This window comes from Lissotriton helveticus, chromosome 2_1 (genome assembly GCF_964261635.1).
Source record: "Lissotriton helveticus chromosome 2_1, aLisHel1.1, whole genome shotgun sequence".
Lineage (NCBI taxonomy): Eukaryota > Metazoa > Chordata > Amphibia > Caudata > Salamandridae > Lissotriton > Lissotriton helveticus.
In genome coordinates this window covers 451793845-451811849 of record NC_136059.1, presented here as the reverse complement: position 1 = coordinate 451811849, position 18005 = coordinate 451793845, and the positions used below count along the sequence as shown (strand labels likewise).

General features: G+C 47.8%; 1 protein-coding gene across 1 annotated transcript in view; it reads left to right on the top strand.

Moving 5' to 3' along the window:
- DHX29 (DExH-box helicase 29) overlaps positions 1-18005 on the top strand; it is a 980951-nt gene that overhangs the window by 815684 nt on the left and 147262 nt on the right. The window contains exon 15 of the mRNA XM_078675085.1: positions 6413-6557. Coding sequence (XP_078531211.1) covers positions 6413-6557 — 145 coding nt within the window. The remainder of the gene's footprint in view (positions 1-6412; positions 6558-18005) is intronic.

The following is an 18005-nucleotide window of genomic DNA, read 5'->3' as shown; positions in this document are numbered from 1 at the left end:
CTGGCTTCCAATTCCGGTAAGATCACGCTTTAAAGCACTGTCTATTTTCTTTAAGGCAGTCAACGGTATTGGTCCGGATTTCATGCGGAAGAAATTTTCTTGGTATACTCCAGGGAGGACATTGAGATCCTCTGGATCTAAACTCGTTAAGACCCCCCCCCCCCTTTTTTAAAAACTAATTGGGAGGGAGAAGTTTTGTTCATTGTGCAGCTAAAGCCTGGAATGAACTCCCGATCCAACTCAGAAATGCCCCATATCTAATTTATTTTCGCAAAGGCCTTAAGATTTGGCTTTTCTCTCACTGTTAGGCTTATGTTATGTTTCCCAGGCAACCAGTACTTAGCGCCAGGACACTCTAGGGTAATCGCACGCTCTATAAGTATTAATAGCATAACATAACATTTGTTTACATTTCGTGTATTTTGAATTGAATTGCCTATTCAGCTGCCTTTTTGCCTTCTGTAAGGGTTTCTAAATATTAAATAAAGATTCATGGTTTGTACTTGAACCTTGTCCAGTATGGATTTTCTTATGTTGGTTCTCTTGGTTTTCTGATAGCTTTTTGCCCAGGACTCTCTGCCTTTGGCATTCACACGTAGCCCTGATCCGTCCAATCTGCCCTTTAAATGGTAAAATTGTGCCAACAATCCATGGTGGTCCTGCACAGTAAAAGTGCACATATGTCCCCTTCCTCTTTAGATGTCTTTAGACTTCTTGGTTTTTGTTTTTAAAAAAATCTGCTTTGTGCTGGGAGGACCATTAAAAATAATTTGAACTTTGGGCAGTGAAGATAGTGCCTATATCACCTCAGCTTTATGCACACTAAGGCGGCAAGGAGGGCCTAAATGTTTAAAAAGGACCAGGCAGCCTAACGGCATATGAAGAAGAGATTAGGGTTAATGGAGACCAAACCTGAAAGCCACAAATGGACTGAATATATTTATTTTTAAATCTCATTTTTGAATATAGGGATGCTTACTCTCATTTTCTGGTATTTAAAAAATAGGCAGAATTTTTATGAATGGATCTGAGAAATTATTCATTTTTCACAAGGTACTATATTCTTGTTATGGTGCTAGTTGGAGATGAAATTATTTATTTTATGGAGGACGTTCGGTGTGAAGGGCTCGATTCCATACATTGTTTCTTTGCCCATGCACCAATGAGGTTGACTGGGAAAGGGGTGATGATATTATCATTTTGGGAAAGGCGTAAGGTCATGTCAAGGGAGTAAATTGTTCCCTTTTATTTAGATAATTTACCGAAGGAGCAGGACAGGAAAAAGTATAACACAGATTATCGCTCGTATAATGGCTTTATTGCATCATGAGAGAGCCAAGTAATTGTCAAGAAGGCTTCAATCAATCAATCAATCAAAGCATTTATATAGCGCACTACTCACCCGGGGGGGTCTCAAGGCGCTAGGGGAGGGGGGGTCCGCTACTGCTCGAACAGCCAGGTCTTGAGCTGCTTCCTGAAGGCAAGGTGGTCCTGGGTCAGGCGGAGGTGGGTCGGGAGGGAGTTCCAAGTCTTGGCGGCCAGGTAGGAGAAGGACCTTCCTCCTGTGGTGGCTCTTCGGATGCGGGGGACGGCGGCGAGGGCGTGGCCGGTCGATCGAAGCTGGCGTGTGGGAGCGTAGAAGTTGAGGCGGCTGTTGAGGTATCCTGGGCCTTGGTTGTGTAGGGCTTTGTGTGCGTGGGTGAGGAGACGGAAGGTGATTCTCTTGTTGACCGGGAGCCAGTGCAGATCCCTCAGGTGTCCGGAGATGTGGCTGCGACGGAGGATGTCCAAGATGAGTCGTGCGGAGGCGTTCTGAATCCGCTGGAGTCTCTTCTGGAGTTTGGCGGTGGTGCCGGCGTAGAGCGAGTTGCCGTAGTCCAGACGGCTGGTGACGAGGGCCTGGGTGACCGTCTTCCTGGTCTCTGTGGGGATCCACCGGAAGATCTTACGTAGCATGCGCAGGATGTTGAAGCATGACGAGGAGACGGCGTTGACTTGTCTGGTCATGGAGAGGGAGGAGTCCAGGATGAAGCCCAGGTTGCGTGCGCGGTCTGTTGGTATGGGTGCGCTGCCCAGGGCGGGGGGCCACCAGGAGTTGTCCCAGGCGGAGGGTGAAGATCCCAGGATGAGGACTTCCGTCTTGTCCGAGTTCAGTTTCAGGCGGCTGTTCGTCATCCACTTGGCTACGTCTGTCATCCCTTCGTGTAGGTTGGCTCTGGCGGTGGCGGGGTCATTGGTGAGGGAGAGGATCAGCTGGGTGTCGTCGGCGTAGGAGATGATGTTGAGGTTGTGTTGGCGTGCGATGGCTGCGAGGGGGCTCATGTAGACGTTGAAGAGGGTTGGGCTGAGCGAGGAGCCTTGAGGAACGCCGCAGATGACTTCGGTGGCTTCTGATCTGAACGGAGGGAGGCGGACTCTCTGTGTCCTTCCGGCGAGGAACGAGATGATCCATTCCAGTGCCTTCTCCTGGATTCCGACGTTGCTGAGGCGCTGCACTAGGGTACGGTGGCAGACAGTGTCGAAGGCCGCGGAGAGGTCTAGGAGGATGAGGACCGCTGTTTCTCCGTTGTCGAGCAGGGCTCGGATGTCGTCGGTGGCTGCGATCAGGGCGGTCTTGGTGCTGTGGTTGGCCCGGAAGCCAGACTGCGAGAGGTCGAGGGATCCGTTCGTCTCGAGGAAGGCGGCCAGCTGCTTGTTGACGGTCTTCTCGATGACTTTTGCAGGAAACGGGAGCAGCGAGATGGGGCGGTAGTTCTTGAGGTTGGTGGGGTCTGCTGATGGCTTCTTAAGTAGAGCGCTGAGTTCGGCGTGCTTCCAGCTCTCCGGGAAGGTAGCGGTGTCGAAGGAGGTGTTGATGATGTCCCGCAGGTGGGGTGCGATGACAGCGTCGGCCTTGTTGAAGACGTGGTGAGGGCAGGGGTCGGTCGGAGATCCGGAGTGAATGGAGTTCATCGTGCGGATGGTGTCTCCGGTGCTTATCGGGGTCCAGGCGCGGAGGGTGGTGGTGGGGGCGGTGGTTCGGTTGTGGCGTGCGTCGGTTGAGTGCTGAAGCTGTTGTGTATGTCCGCGATCTTGTTGTGGAAGTAGGAGGCGAGGGAGTTGCAGAGGTCTTGCGAAGGGGTGATGTCGTTGTTTCCGGCGTTTGGGTTGGAGAGCTCTTTGACGATGTTGAAGAGTTCCTTGCTGTTGTGTGCGTTGTTGTCCAGTCGTTCCTTGAATGCAGTTTTCTTGGTGGCGTGGATCAGTTGGTGGTGTTTTCGGGTGGCGAGCTTGAGGGCAGTCATGTTGTTCGGTGTTGGGTCTCTGCGCCAGGCTTTCTCGAGTGCTCGGCAGTTCTTCTTGGAGCTCTTGAGTTCGTCGGTGAACCATGGTGCTTTCTTGCTGCTGGGTCTGCTAGGCGGGGTCTTCAGAGGGGCGAGGTCGTCTGCGCAATTGCTGATCCACTTCGCGAGGTTGGTGGCCGCCTGGCTTGGGTTCGTTGCGCTGGTGGGAGGGTTCATGCTCAGGGAGGTCGCGAGCTGGTCGGCTGTAATCTTGTTCCAGTTCCTGCGTGCAACCTGTTGCTGGTGGTGGTGGATCGTGGTCCTTCTGTAGCTGAAGTGGACGCAGCTGTGGCCCGTCCAGTGGAGTCCGGTGGCGTGGCTGAAGGTGATGTCCTTGCTGGATGAGAACACGGGGTCGAGTGTGTGTCCGGCGTAGTGGGTGGGGGTGGACACCAGCTGCTTGAGACCGAGGTTGGCGAGGTTGTCCAGCAGGGTGGTGGTGTTGCGGTCGTTGTTGTTTTCCAGGTGGAAGTTGAGGTCCCCGAGGAGGATGTAGTCGGTGGAGCGGAGGGCGTGCGGGCTGATGAAGTCGGCGATGTCTTCGCTGAATTGTGTGCGTTGTCCCGGGGGTCTGTAGATGAGGGTGCCTCTGAGGGTGGTCATGGGGTTGACGTGGATCTGAAAGTGCAGGTGTTCGGCGGGTGCGAGGGTGTCGTCCGTGTTGGTCGTGATGCGGATGGTGTTCCTGTGGATGATGGCGATGCCTCCTCCTGTCTGGTTGACGCGGTCCCTCCGGATGATCTTGTAGCCGTCCGGGATGGCGATGGCGATGTCGGGCGATGAGGAGGCGTTAATCCAGGTTTCCGTGAGGAAGGCGACGTCTGGGGTTGTGGTGTCGAGCAGGTTCCAGAGCTCGACGGCGTGTCTGTGGATGGAGCGGGTGTTGAGCAGGATGCACTTGAGGTGGTTGCTGCTGGTGTTCGGCTTAGTCGGTGCTGGTGTAGTGCAGGTCCGGATGCAGGTGAACTTGCAGGAGTGGCAGCAGAATGGTCCGTGGGTGCGTCTCGGGGTGGCTTGATAGCAGCCCGGGATTCGACCAGCGTTGAGTGCGTAGAGTTCGGTGGCGTTGTAGGTCCGGCGGGTGGGCTGGTGTCTGCGGGGGCCAGGGGTCCGGGCGCGGTCCAGGCGCGGACGGGCGCAGACGGGCTTACCTTTGGCGCGCCTTCGGCGCACAATCGGCGCGCCCGCTGCGTGTCAACTCTGCGCGTGCGACTGAACTATTACGTCATACCTCTAATGTTTTAGTGAACCTATAAACTTTGTAAGCAGTACATCATCAACTTTACTAACATTTGGCTAAACTATGTCCACTGCATTTCACTTGAAGCGCAGATGAATAAAAGTAATGTAATAGGTTTCTTCATTGTCTAGCACAATATTGCCTTCGTGAGACTGTGATGTTAAATTCTATTTTTTTCATTAGTGATTTATTGTCGTATGTTTCCTGCATGGCCCATTGTCGTTTTTCCTATGTGTGCCTAATTCTGCAAGTTGTAGGCCGTTTTTCCTTTGCACACGTTACTGGATAACCACATTTGCTTTTGTGCCATACTGCACACAGAACCTGCATATGTTCTTGTGGGATTTAATCTGAACACCACCGACAAAGTCAAACAACAATGCCCCTTGTTATTTTCTTTGGTCAGGCACCAGCACCTAGACATAATATGAGAGTGCAGCTGCTGTTTGCGAGAAAACGTGTCTTGTCATGTAACTGAAGGCAGGAGTTTTGAAAACACACCCACTAAGGGCTTGAGACAAGGGTGCTGCATCAGCTGAAATGTAGAACGTACATCTGTGTATGCTACGGTATTGGTTCCACCAATAATCTCGGAGAACTTTAATATATAATCATTCAGCTTCATTAGGAAGGGGGGTTAGGCTAATCTGTTTTATAAAATGACAGCCTTTCATGGTATATGGTTTGTTAGCTATGCTAGCAATATTTTTGATATGCGTTTGTTTTCTAACTGTGGTGCAAATATTGCATTTTAGAGTACGATAGTTTAAATAAACATTTTAAGCAACTTCCGAGTCTCTTGTCATACTGTGGACAAGTGCAAGTGAGAGAACGAAAGGGTGTGTTCTGTTACCACGATCCCCGAGAGGGTCAAGAGTGTTGTGTTCTGGGGTGCTAAGTCACTTGTCTCTTTGGTAAGGTTAGGAGGGAAAGTGAGGCACTATAGCTAGTCTGTTCCGAGCTCATAACCACTAAGGTTGTACCATGACTCACTCTATACTATGGGGCATATTAGCAACAAATAGCGATAATTATCGCTAAATGGCCTTAGCGCATATTTTTTTATCGCCGGATATTAGCAACGTTTATCTCTAAATCGATAAAATATCCGGCTATAGTGGCTCAATGCGTTAATATCGCTGGAAATCCAGCGATATTCAGGCATTCAGGCATATTCAGGCATTAACGCTAATCGGGACTTAACCTGAAATCCAGCTCCCATTGGATATACAGGGTAAGTCATGGTCTGAGCAGGTGTTCGGCTCTAACGATAAACGCGCTTAGCGCGATTTTTTTATCACTTCGCCTGCCTTGCTAAAATGCGATAGCTGTGTTAGTGACTGCTTTCAGTCGCTAACAGGTTGGGTACGCCCACTTTGCATGTCATTAGCGATAAATATCGCTGACATGCAAAATGGGCCCCAAACCTGTAGCTATCACCTACAAGCTGTCGCTAACTTCTGTTAGCGACAATCACTTCGCCTGCCTTGCTAAAAAGCGATAGCTGTGTTAGTGACTGCTTTCAGTCGCTAACAGGTTGGGTACGCCCACTTTGCATGTCATTAGCGATAAATATCGCTGACATGCAAAATGGGCCCCAAACCTGTAGCTATCACCTACAAGCTGTCGCTAACTTCTGTTAGCGACAACTTGCTAATAGGGAGATAAAAATATTGCAGCTTGAGCGGGAAAAAGTGCCGCTAAAGCGGCGATATCGCCCTTGCTAATATGCCCCCCTATTTTTATATTGATAGCAATGTGACTGTTTTTAATATGTTCTTGTAATCTCCTAAAAAATTTAACAAAACATCTCCGTTATTGTGTTGCACTGACATCTTTCTTTCCACAGGAATTCATACCAGTGCCAACAAGTTCTGCAGGAGATTTGGGCCCAGGCTATCAAAGATATAGCAAACGGACATGCCATGCAGTTCTCTATATGAACCCAAATAAGATTAACCTAGACCTCATCTTGGAGCTGCTTGTGTTTTTTGGTATGTATGGCTTTTAAACCTAAATCCATTTTTTTACTGTTTGATTGTGTAATTGGTTTTACTTCATAGCTGTGTTAAGCATGAGTGTTAGCTCACATTGATGATAGATCGTTTAATTATTCTTCGTTCTTTATGAAAAAAAATGAAAACCTTTTTATTCCTTCATGCCACCCTATGTACATATTTCATAGGCTTAATTTGAAGCAACTATTCATTTTAATGTAAAGTGACTTCCCAGTGATATCCTATTGACTCCTTCTCGACTGTTCATAGATATTGAAGATATGAACTGGTAACAAAGGAGACTTCAAAACAAGTATCCAGTCCTGTGTAAGAAAGTTAGGCCCTGATGCTGATCCTTGGCTAGTGTTGATGAGTAGAGAAATGAGCTGCATTCTACAGGAGAGGACAGTAAAGTGTGTTTGCACATACAGCAACACAAATACTTACATCGGCAATAGAATGAGGCCTCAGAGAGTAAAGAATTTTTGATGAACTTGTAAGAATAACTTTCTCTACACTTTTTGAATTTAATACCGCACTGGTGCAGTAAATCAAATTTTCTAGATGCAAGAAGTGCCTTGTAGTTCAACCATGAGCATTCTGGCGACAATACACTGATCTGCATTAGACCATTCACTATGCTCGTGGTTCAACAGCTTCTGCTATCCAGAGACCACTATCGGGCAGCCCATTACAATTGATTGTCCTGGAATTTAGCTACCTAATATTTTTGAATTTGGTGACCCCTTGCATCAACTATGAGCGCATGGATGTACTTGGAACCTAGAGCCCTGGCTCCAGGTGCACGTATTTAAAGAAGTGCAGATGTTTCTGTGTTTGATGTATGCCTAACGATATCAAGAACCCTTGTAATCCTTATTAAATGAACCATATTACCTGATTCTGAGAAAAATTAGGTTTCGTCATACCTCAATTATTTTGTTGTTTGAATCTGTTTTATTACGTTTTAAACAAGGGAAAGTAGATGTCATGTCAGGATAAGATACATTTCCTTTCATGCACAATTACAGCGTGTAGAACATTAGCCATCCTTATTGTGGTACACAGTGCATAATACATGGTATTGCCATATTTAACAGAAAAACAGGCACAAAGTAATACAAGAAAAACATATAAATACGTGCACCTCATTACAATGGAGACCAGGTAAGATTTCATGGTGGACCAGCTGTAGGATCCACAAGATCATCTGTACCTCTGCCTATTCCACATCCTGTGGATCCGGCAGAGGTACAGATGATTTTCATAATCAGAAAGATAATCAACTAAATGAACTAGTCTCCAAGCCCCCCCCCCTAATGGACCTGTAACCCTCAGCAACACACATGCTCCCACATACCAACCCAGTGAGTCTTAATACTCTTGTGGGGTGAGCGAGGGAGTGCTAGTCACCGCTCCAGGTGTCCGATATGAAACGTCAGGTCCCACACCCACGTCACCCTCCCTCATGAAAGCACCTGGGGGATCAGGGTGTATCTCGTTTTGAAAATGATATAGTATGGTGCCCCTATTGGTAGCCATAGGATATTTATGCAGCCCTATATCCTCTCTGTGCAGCGCAACGCTCTCGGCCTGGGCTCATACCAGGAACTGCTGCCTCCGCACTGAACTATTATTTTGTCATGCGCTATGTTGAGCCTTCCAGACAGCTCAAGCTCTTAAATTGCGAAAAATCTTTTGTGAGCTTACAGCCAGCCAATTGCGTACCATTGGTTGGCTTTATTGTCAATCTCATTTGCTTGCATTCCCCTTTTGGGGGCAGATTTATGTTGGGAATGCGCCACGTTTGCGTCACGCAACTGCGGCGTAAACGTGGCGCATCCCTACGACCCATTTACAACGTGACGCATCTAGGCAGATGCGTCACGTTGTAAAGCCCTGCGCCACTTGTTGGTGTTCCGGCGCAGGGTGGGCGTTCGGGGCAGGTGCGCCTCGCAAAAGTGGAGGAGTGAAATCTATAAGATTTCACTCAGTCACTTTCAGGCCAATGCTGCGTCAAAACCCTGCGCCTGCTTGAAGCAGGCGTAGGTCTTGACGCAGCATTGTAAAGATGGGGCACCCCCGAGCCTTGCTGGAGCTGCGTCGCGCTTGCGACGCAACTCCAGCAATGCGCCACCTTTACGCCACAGATGCGTCACGCATCTGTGCCATTGTTGCCCCATGGTGCGCCGCATTGTAAATGCGGCGCACCATGGGTGGCGGAGCAGCGGCGCAAAATAACTGGCGCATCCCTGGGGATGCGCCAGTTATCATAAATCTGCCCCTTGGTGTTTTCCCTCCCCTGGAGCATAGCCACTTTGCGATCCTTCTGATTGGCTGACTTGTATCCCTCCACTGCTCACACTTGAGGTGCTACTTTTTTTTTATTCACCACACCATGAGAGTGCATCTGCTCACAAGCTCCCTCCCTCTTCGCTGCGTTTCACCCCACCTCTGCCAACTTGTCTGCAAAGGCACTGCAACAGGTATATATTTTTTTCTGGACTAAGGCTGAAAAGAAAAGCATACTTTAAGGGTTGTTTATGTTTTACATCCTGCTTTCCACTTAATGTGTGAAAGCACAAGCTTTCATCGTACTGAGGATGGGTCATCTGCTGTGTTCACTCATATGGCGTCTGAGGCAGATGCTGTATTTATTGTGTCACTTTTCCTGGAGGCTCATAAATCTGGCCCAATGGCTATTGCAGAGGAGAAAATGGCTGAATCGTGTGTATTCCCTTTTTAATTCTTACACTTCCTTAGTCTTTTTAAATTTTATTCAAAGTTTCCTGACTAAAAACTATTTGAAAAATAAATGCTATTTACAGTTTTTTAAAACCATTATTTCTATGTATTGTTTGAGATATCATAAGATATCTTGTTACTTTTCAAGTAGTATTTTGAAATGTTGTTTTCTTTTACTTTTTTTAAGCAATGCCTCTGATAAAGACTTCTAACCGCAGATACCTCACTTTTTTAATATTCCCCAGGCGTTAGACTGGATCTGGAAAATTGTGAGTAATACCTCTACACACCAATAGGTAGCGCCATGCAGCCCCACACTGACACCATGAGACTCCTTAAAGGATACGTGAGACCTATATAAGTGCCCCTGCCCTGAAGTCAATTCATTTCTTTCCGCACCACCAGACACAGATTCAGGGCTACCTCTCGTCTCATTGAGACAGTTTTTCATCCAAATTCTTACAGTGTGTAAAGGAAATGTCACTTCCCAAAATGAGAGGTGTTAAACCATGTAAGGACAAACAAATATCTATGACAGATCTTCAACAGGGTTGCTTATGGTGCTTAGGAGCGAGCCATGACTCAAAGACCTGCAGTGAATGCGCATCGATTAACCTGAACACCATACAAGATCATAAGGCAAACCTCTATGTCGCTAAGCGCCAGAAGACTGCACAACGAGACCGGTTCAAGTTGAAGGGTCAGTCCACGTCCTGTTTCTGGTCCAGAAGTCACAGAGTCATTCCCAAGGTCTGTTATCAATGCGCTCCAATTCTTCAGGGAAATCAAAGAAAATACACAGCATATCCAAGCAGGACTTTGCCCCTGCCCACTCACATTCTCTTGAGAAGGTGCAAGGGTGTCTCCATACCTCTCGATCTCTCTCCCGTAGTTAATAGACGTCGGAACCCATCCCGCAACTTGTCCTTGCATGAGCTGAATTTCCTGGGCCGTCTGTGATATTGCAGCAGATCGAAGAGTTCTGAAAGGCCATTCTCCTACTCCTACAATCCGTACTGACTCCCTCTTTCATGCATTCGGGCCCCAAAATGCAGAGATTTACTCCTTTTTAGGTACTACTTTCAGGATCATCCCTACCGCCAGTTGTAGCCTCAATATCCACTGCTTAGCCTCCTGCGGCTCTTGTTTGGACTCTAGTGCCACACTCCACACCGGTTCCTGGAGCTTTGATGCCTATGTGATTCCATCAACATTGACAGTTCACTTGCAGCCCACTCTCAGCTTCTATCCAGGCTCCACATACGCCACTTGACTTGTCACCTCCACAAGGACACAGACGTTGCATTCCTTGTTTGGCATGGATTCTGAAAATTATTTTGTTGCTGGTGATGAAATCCGGCAACCATACCACAAGGAGAATTGGTATGATGACCTTTACGTAGCCAGTGGCCTTGATACTTCCCCTTAGTCAGGGCTCCTCTCACTCTCTGGTGCGGCAACTGATGAGAGTGCTTCTTAAGTCATGTTCAGGTGTAGGGTGACCGAAGTTCTTGACCTCCAGCTCCTCACTTTAGAGGTTGTTGGAAATGGCCCTTTCTTCAAGATAATCCCCAAGCTTTTTACCTTTCTCCTGCTATTTTCTGACCTTCTTTTTGTTGGCTATAAGACTCTGGGCATTTTACCACTGCTAATCAGTGCTAAAGTGCATGTGCTCTCTCCTTTAAAACATGGTAGGATTGGTTTACCCCTGTTAGGCATATTGGATATACATGTAAGCCCAGTGTAAAGTGGTATCCCATATACCCACAGCCTGTAAATTAAATGCTAGTAGTCGGCCTGCAGTACTGCTTGTGCCACCCACTGTCGTAACCTTTCAAACCTTTCTCAGGCCTGCTACTGCAGGGCCAGGGTGCGTAGTTTACTGCCACGTTGACTTGGCATTTCAAACTACCAAGGGCTAATCTTCCTTTCAACTACATATACAGCACCCCTAAGGTAGGCCCAAGGTAACCCTGTGGGCAGGGTGCTGTGTAGGTCAACGGTATGACATGTGCCTTTATTGTGTAGCATCTCCTGGTAGTGTTTTGTGTCTCACTGCTGTGAGGCCTACTCCTCTCATAGACTAGAATTGGGAATTCCATTTTATGTGTTTAAGTGGTAATTCCTGATCTGAACGGAGTAGCTTTGCCATGTTTGGTATGTTTGGATTAGTGGTGATAAATCCTGCTTACTGGTGTAGGTGGATTTTACATTACTATTTTAGAAATGCCACTTTAAGAAAGTCATTTATATACCACAAGGGCTATCCAACACCCCTGAACCAGGGACAATATATTGTTGCACCTAACAAAAGGTTCAGGTGAAAAAGTTTAGCATAGACCATAAAACTTAAGAAAAACTTAAGAAAAAAGGAGTAAAGAAGAGAGTCTATAGATACACAGAAACCACTTTATCAAAAAAACATTTATAATTTATTTTTCATATAAATTCTTTAAAAGTTCCAAAAGGAACAGTAACGCTCAAGAGAATAGTTGGCAAAAACAAACAAACACTTCACAAGCCAAACAGGTGGCTAACAAACATACATTATATACAAAGGAAACAACAAAACCAAATAATGTGTCCTTTATGAATTTTGGGCCACAAAAAGCGTTGACGGCGTTTCAACCGCTATATGATTGTGCGGTTATCATCAGGACAACCAGATGCTTGAGCTTGATATTCCTTTTTTCTTAAGTTTTTCTTAAGTTTTATGGTCTATGCTAAACTTTTTCACCTGAACCTTTTGTTAGGTGCAACTTTAAGAAAGTCGGCATTTCTCTGTGCGTATAACTCTAATGCTTTGCAGCCGGACTCCAATTAACCTCTAGGGCAAAGTGACAGTTGCACTTTGTGCATATTTTCCAGTCACAACACAGAAAGGGCTGGGTGGCAGGAGACGCATCTGCATTCATCTACATACTGATAGTCTTCCTGGGCTGAGAAAGAGGGAGGCGTGCGCACTTAAATTTGTATAGGCTGTGTCCTGCCCTCACACAAAGGGCTGATTTACCCCCTACTGATGTCTGGAGTCAGAGCTGGAGTTGAAAGGGGTTGTTGTACACTTGAAAGGTTTTCTTTGAAGTTGCCCCTTGAACAAAGACATTTTGGAGTATAAGTACAGGGACTCTGACCCCATGATTTTAGAGCAGTTTGGAACGAGAAATGAATTTGTCAGAAGGACTGCTGCACTGCTTAAAGAACTCATTTATTTTATTTATTTATTGAATTTGTAGGGCGCAACAGCTACCCAAAAAGGGTTTCCCGGCGCCTGGACGAAGCAAGCTACAGAGGAATAATAATGAAGGACGTTACTGGTTAAACAACCAGGTCTTTATGGATTTGCGGAAACTGGTGTAGATGGTTTCTTTGCGGATAGTGATTGGGAGAGTGTTCCAGAGCATTGGACCAAGATAAGAAAAAGACCTGACACCCATCCTTGCAAGATTGAACCTGGGGACCGTAAATTTTTCGAGAGTGGCGGAGCGAAGATGGCATGTTGGGATGTATGGGTGAAGAAGAGAGTGCAAGTATAGTGGAGCTGAACCCCATTTGATGATCTTAAACATGTAGCTGAGAGCCTTGAATTTTATGTGGTTTTCCACTCTGAGCCAGTGCAGAACACGGAGATAGCCAGAAATGGGAGTGGAACTAGGGACTCTGCAAAGAAGTCTAGCTGCAGAGTTTTGAACCAGCTGCAGTCTACAGGTCACAGCCTTATTTGCACCCAGAAAAAGGACATTGCCGTAGTCCAGCCGTGAGGTGATAAGGGCATGGACCACAGTTTTCTGGGTGGCCTTAGGTAGCATCCAGAGGATCTTCCTAAGCCATTTCAAGATGGTAAAGCAAATAGCTGGACTGCTTTTCTGCTTGTTGCCCTGCTGCTCCTTGACACTGGCTCTACTTTGTTCTGGCTTGCTGCCTGATATTCTCCTTTATACCCAAATGTTCTCCCAGGAGCACCAGCGTGTTGGGAGCACTGTGTCCTACTCCTGGCTTCCCCTTTAAACTAGCGCTTGCTGAACACTTCATTTTTATTTAACTCTCACCTAAAACAATGTGTGGTGAGCTTTGCATTTTGGCTTCTCCAGCGTGTGCCATTCATACTGCCCATTGCCGACCGCATAGGAAGAACTCCCTCAACTGGCCCGACAGCTGGACCAGCGTGCTGGAAGCTGCATCGGCCGTAGAGAAACCTCTTGCGTTCCTCCCTTTCCCTCGAGTTGGCTGGCTGAGTGCCACTGAGGAAACCCTTCTACCAGTCCCACCAGCACTTCGGAGCCATGTTCCTGCTGCTGAAGCTGCACAGCAACACTAGTCCCAGCCACTCCAAGCATTCCTAAGGTACTGTGCTTCTTCCACCTCGTAGCGGTATGGGCATTCTTCAGGTGGCTGCAGCTCTTTCTTGCCATATTCCCCATTGGCTTTGCTGCTTGGTTGGTGGAACCTTCAGGCCTCAGTGTTGTCTGAGGAGAGCTAGACCCTGTGACGCAGTCCTCTTGATGGGTCAAAGAAGATACTATTTCAAGACGCCCATGCAGAGCCCGAGTGCAGCTCTCTCCCCATCTATGCGGACTTGGCGAAACAGGCCTCATCAGTGTAGTTGGAGCAATCTCCGAGTCCGGGTTAAGCACTTGGAGTTAACCGAGTGCTTCCCCACGTGGGTGCTGTGGGCCCGGTTACTGAGGTGCATTCTCTTGTTGCCGCTCTCTATTTTTTAAACCTCTGCCTTTCCCTTGGTCACAACACAGGGGAGAGGGCATTTACCTTACGCCTCTGATGTGGGTGTCACTTCCCACCAGGAGCAAACTGTGGCCTCCCTATTGTAAGTGCTATTTAGCACAAGATTTAGTGAATAGCAGTGGTAGCATCAAACCTTCGGAGGTCAGGGGACCCAGCCTTCCCCTACCTTCGTGCCTGGCTGTTAAAGATGTACAAAAGGGGGTGGTGATGGACGGAGCATCTGAATCAATCAAACACTCACACCCAGTCAATCTGGGTTTAATCCACCACCGTTCTTTAGCCCACTCTGCCACCCCAGTTCAGACATGGCTATATGCAAATCAGTCTGACCCTGTGCCTCATGGGAACAGTCCAGCCCGAACTGCCAAGCCATGTCTTCCCTGGACCGTAAACAAGCTTCCGAGGACCGGTTTCTGGCATTCCAGCCGTCTTCAGCCCGGCTTGCTTGAATCCATCATCAAAGTGAGCAAGGGACTCACGTCTGAGCGGTACAAAAGGGGGCGGTGATGGATTAAACCCAGATCTTTTGACTGGGTGTGAGTGTTTGATTGGTTCAGATGCTCCGTCCATTACCAACCCCTTTTGTACCGCTTTTGGCCTCCATAAGTGTGGCAGGGTATGCTCAGACGTGAGTCCCTTGCTCACTTTGCCACTGGATTCAAGCAAGCCGGGCTGAAGACGGCTGTAATGCCAGAAACCGGTCCTCGGAAGCTTGTTTCCGGTCCAGGGAAGGCTTGGCTTGGCAGTTCGGGCTGGACTGTTCCCATGAGGCACAGGGTCAGACTGATTTGCATATAGTCATGTCTGAACTGGGGTTGCAGAGTGGGCTAAAGAACGGTGATGGATTAAACCCAGATCTTTTGACTGGGTGTGAGTGTTTGATTGGTTCAGATGATCCGTCCATTACCAACCCCTTTTGTATGGCTGTTAAAGATGGGCACGACGGACCTCACCTCCTTTCATCTTTAGGGTTCACTATCAGCCTAACAGCGGACTCCTTCTCTTTATTTTAGCCATTTTGGACAAAGACCAGTTTCATGCCTTTCCCCAGGACAGGAGAGCCCAGAACATGTAGACTATGATTCTGATCTTTCAGCCTCTGTCTTGGATCTCAGTGAAGTTAACTCTGGTGCTACTGGACTGATGGCCTCTTGCATGCTGCTGGTCAGGCATACAAGGTGGCATATGCAAACTCTGCAGTGAGATCGGATGTCTCTGTGGGCCCACCATCAAGAGGACCTGTCTGATCACATCCGGATCTTGGAGGAGAATGCGAAAGATCTGGAGTGATGGTTGCTGGAGCGCGATTGGGTCTAGGAAGTACCCATCTCTCTACCCCACCCAGAGTTGACAGTGGTGATGATGTGTCCCTCCTGGTTGGAGATCAGAAGCCTCTATTCTGCGGCGGAGGCTTGGCTCCATATCAACCTTGGAGCTGAAGGCTGTCCACTCTGTGTTGAAAGCCTTTCTTCCATTCATCAAAAGGAGGCTGGTGCAGGTGCTTATCTGCAACATCACCACCATGTGTTATTACAACAAGCAGGGGGGTGTAGGGTCCTGGACTCTGTGCCAGGAGGTGCTACGTCTTGAAAATGGCTGGCCCATCAAGGGATTTTACTGGTAGTGAACCACCTCACAGCATCTATAAATGCCAGGGCAGACTAGCCCGCCTAGTGTATAATGAGTTGCAGTTACAGCCCGGAGTTGACATACGTTCTGTAACACAGATGGTGGTAACCTAGGCTCAATCCATTCTCCACTGCGGAGAATGCACAATGTCTGCAGTTTTGCGCATGGGAGTTTCTATAGTCCCTCACTAGAGGACACATTCCGGCTGCAGTGGAACTCAGGACTCCTGTACACCTTCCCACTGATACCACTTCTGCCCCTTCTGAAGAAGAACATATACAGATGGGCTCAAGTCGTCCTAGTGACCCCAGAATGGCATGAAGAGTTTGGTATCCAGACCTCCTGGGCTTTAGCATCTGTCCTCCGATCAGGCTGCCCCTCCTAGATGACCTTTTGTTGCAATAACATGGCTGCGTTTTGCTCGGGCCTAATCTCCACCTTCAGGTGTGAAGATTGAACAGCAAATACCTTCGACCATCCTCCGGAGGTGGTTGATGTCATCTTGGCAGCCATGCATCCCTCGACAAAATCTGTATATGCCTGCCGTCAGGACAAATTTCTAGTATGGTGCAGCACACGCCAGATTGACCCCCTCCAGGCCAAGTTATCGCACATTATATTGTTTGTTTTGTCATTTGCCCAGAAGGATTTGCTTTGTGCTCAGTTAAGGGGTTGCCGGACCAGCCCTCATTATTTAAATCACCAGTTGTGTTGCGTTTTTTAAAAAAGGTTTTCAACACTGTTTTTCTCCCTCTCATTTCGTCATGCCTCAATAGAACTTTAACAGGGTCCTCACATTTTTGATGTGCACTCCCTTTGAGCCATTTTACAGCTGTCCCTTGTGGCTCTTTACCTTCAAGACAGTGTTCCACATCACTTTCACCTCCGCACATAGAGTGAGTGAGCTTCAGGCTTTCTATGTCAACCTGTCTTACACCACCTTCATCCCAGACAAACTCGTTCTGTGGGTGCAAGCTTCCTTCTTACCAAATGTCGGTACACCATTCCATGTCACTTAAACCATCACCCAGCTGGCATTCTATGCTCTCCCTCACCCTGCTAAGTGGGAGGAGAGGCTTCACAGCTTAACCCCTTGGCTGCGGGGCACATTCCCCTGCTGTGCTGGGGGGAGAGGGGACGCACACAGCGCCCCGGTACTCATGACGAGCTCAGCTCGTCATGAGCCACGGTTCTCGTGTGCCCATGACGAGCTGAGCTCGTCACGACCACGCCCGTTTAATGGAACGCTCAGCACAGCAGGGGAATTAGCCCGCGTGTGAGCGTTCCACGGCTCATGACGAGCTCAGCTCGTCATGAGCACACAGGAACCGTGGCTCATGACGAGCTGTGCTCGTCATGAGCAAGGGAGGGGTTAAACCCCAAAAGAGCAGTGAGCCTTTACATTGAACATACTAAAGAACATCGGATGGATCAGATCTTTGTGGGGTTCACTGGAGTGAAAAAAGGCAAGGCTGTGCGAACTCTGCATTAAGATTTGCTATGCACTGGCCAAAAAGCGGCCTCCAGAAGGTCTGTGAGCCCATTCTGCCAGGGGTAAAGCTTCTGTGACTGTGTTGGCACATGGAGTTTCTCTTCTGGACATCTGCCAGGCATATAAGTGGGAATCCTTCCATATGTTCACAAAGCATGACTGTCTAGAGAGCCAGGTTTGCTAAGAGGAACGTTTCGCCCACTTGGTCCGACAGGACTTATTGGATTGAGCCTATTCACAGACCCACCTCTTGATAGGTACTTCTCTAGTATCTATTCAAATGGTGAGGAATCTGTCGTTATAAGTCTCTATCAGAAGAACAATGGGAATGCTCTTTCTAGTAGAGACTTCATCTAACCGCAGATCCCTCACTGACCCTCCCATCTTTCCTGTTCTGTAAATTAGGATCTACCCATTATTAAGAACCAAAGTCTAGCAATCTGCACATTGATCAAAGACATTTTGCTGCTGGGACTGTGTTTGCAGGTGCAGACATCCATAAAAGCAACTAATGCCATCTTGTGGGGGTGGTTTCTGTATAGGCCTGCGTGTAATTTCCAGAACTGAATCAATGTATAGCTGCACGGTGCCCCCTACCAGCATGCAGAGGTATGGCCCGAAGGTTTCTGGATCCAATCTGACGCTTGGGAAATATTCAAAAGGTTAACAATCTGCGATTAGATAGAGTCTACCGGAAAGAGCGTTACCAAATGTAATGAACTTGCTCTTTACAGATAAACAGCAAATCTAATAGCTCAACACTTTCATTATAATGGCGAGATCTATTAGCTTTGCAATGTTGTTTAAGGAGAGTAACTCTATCCCTTTTTCTCGAA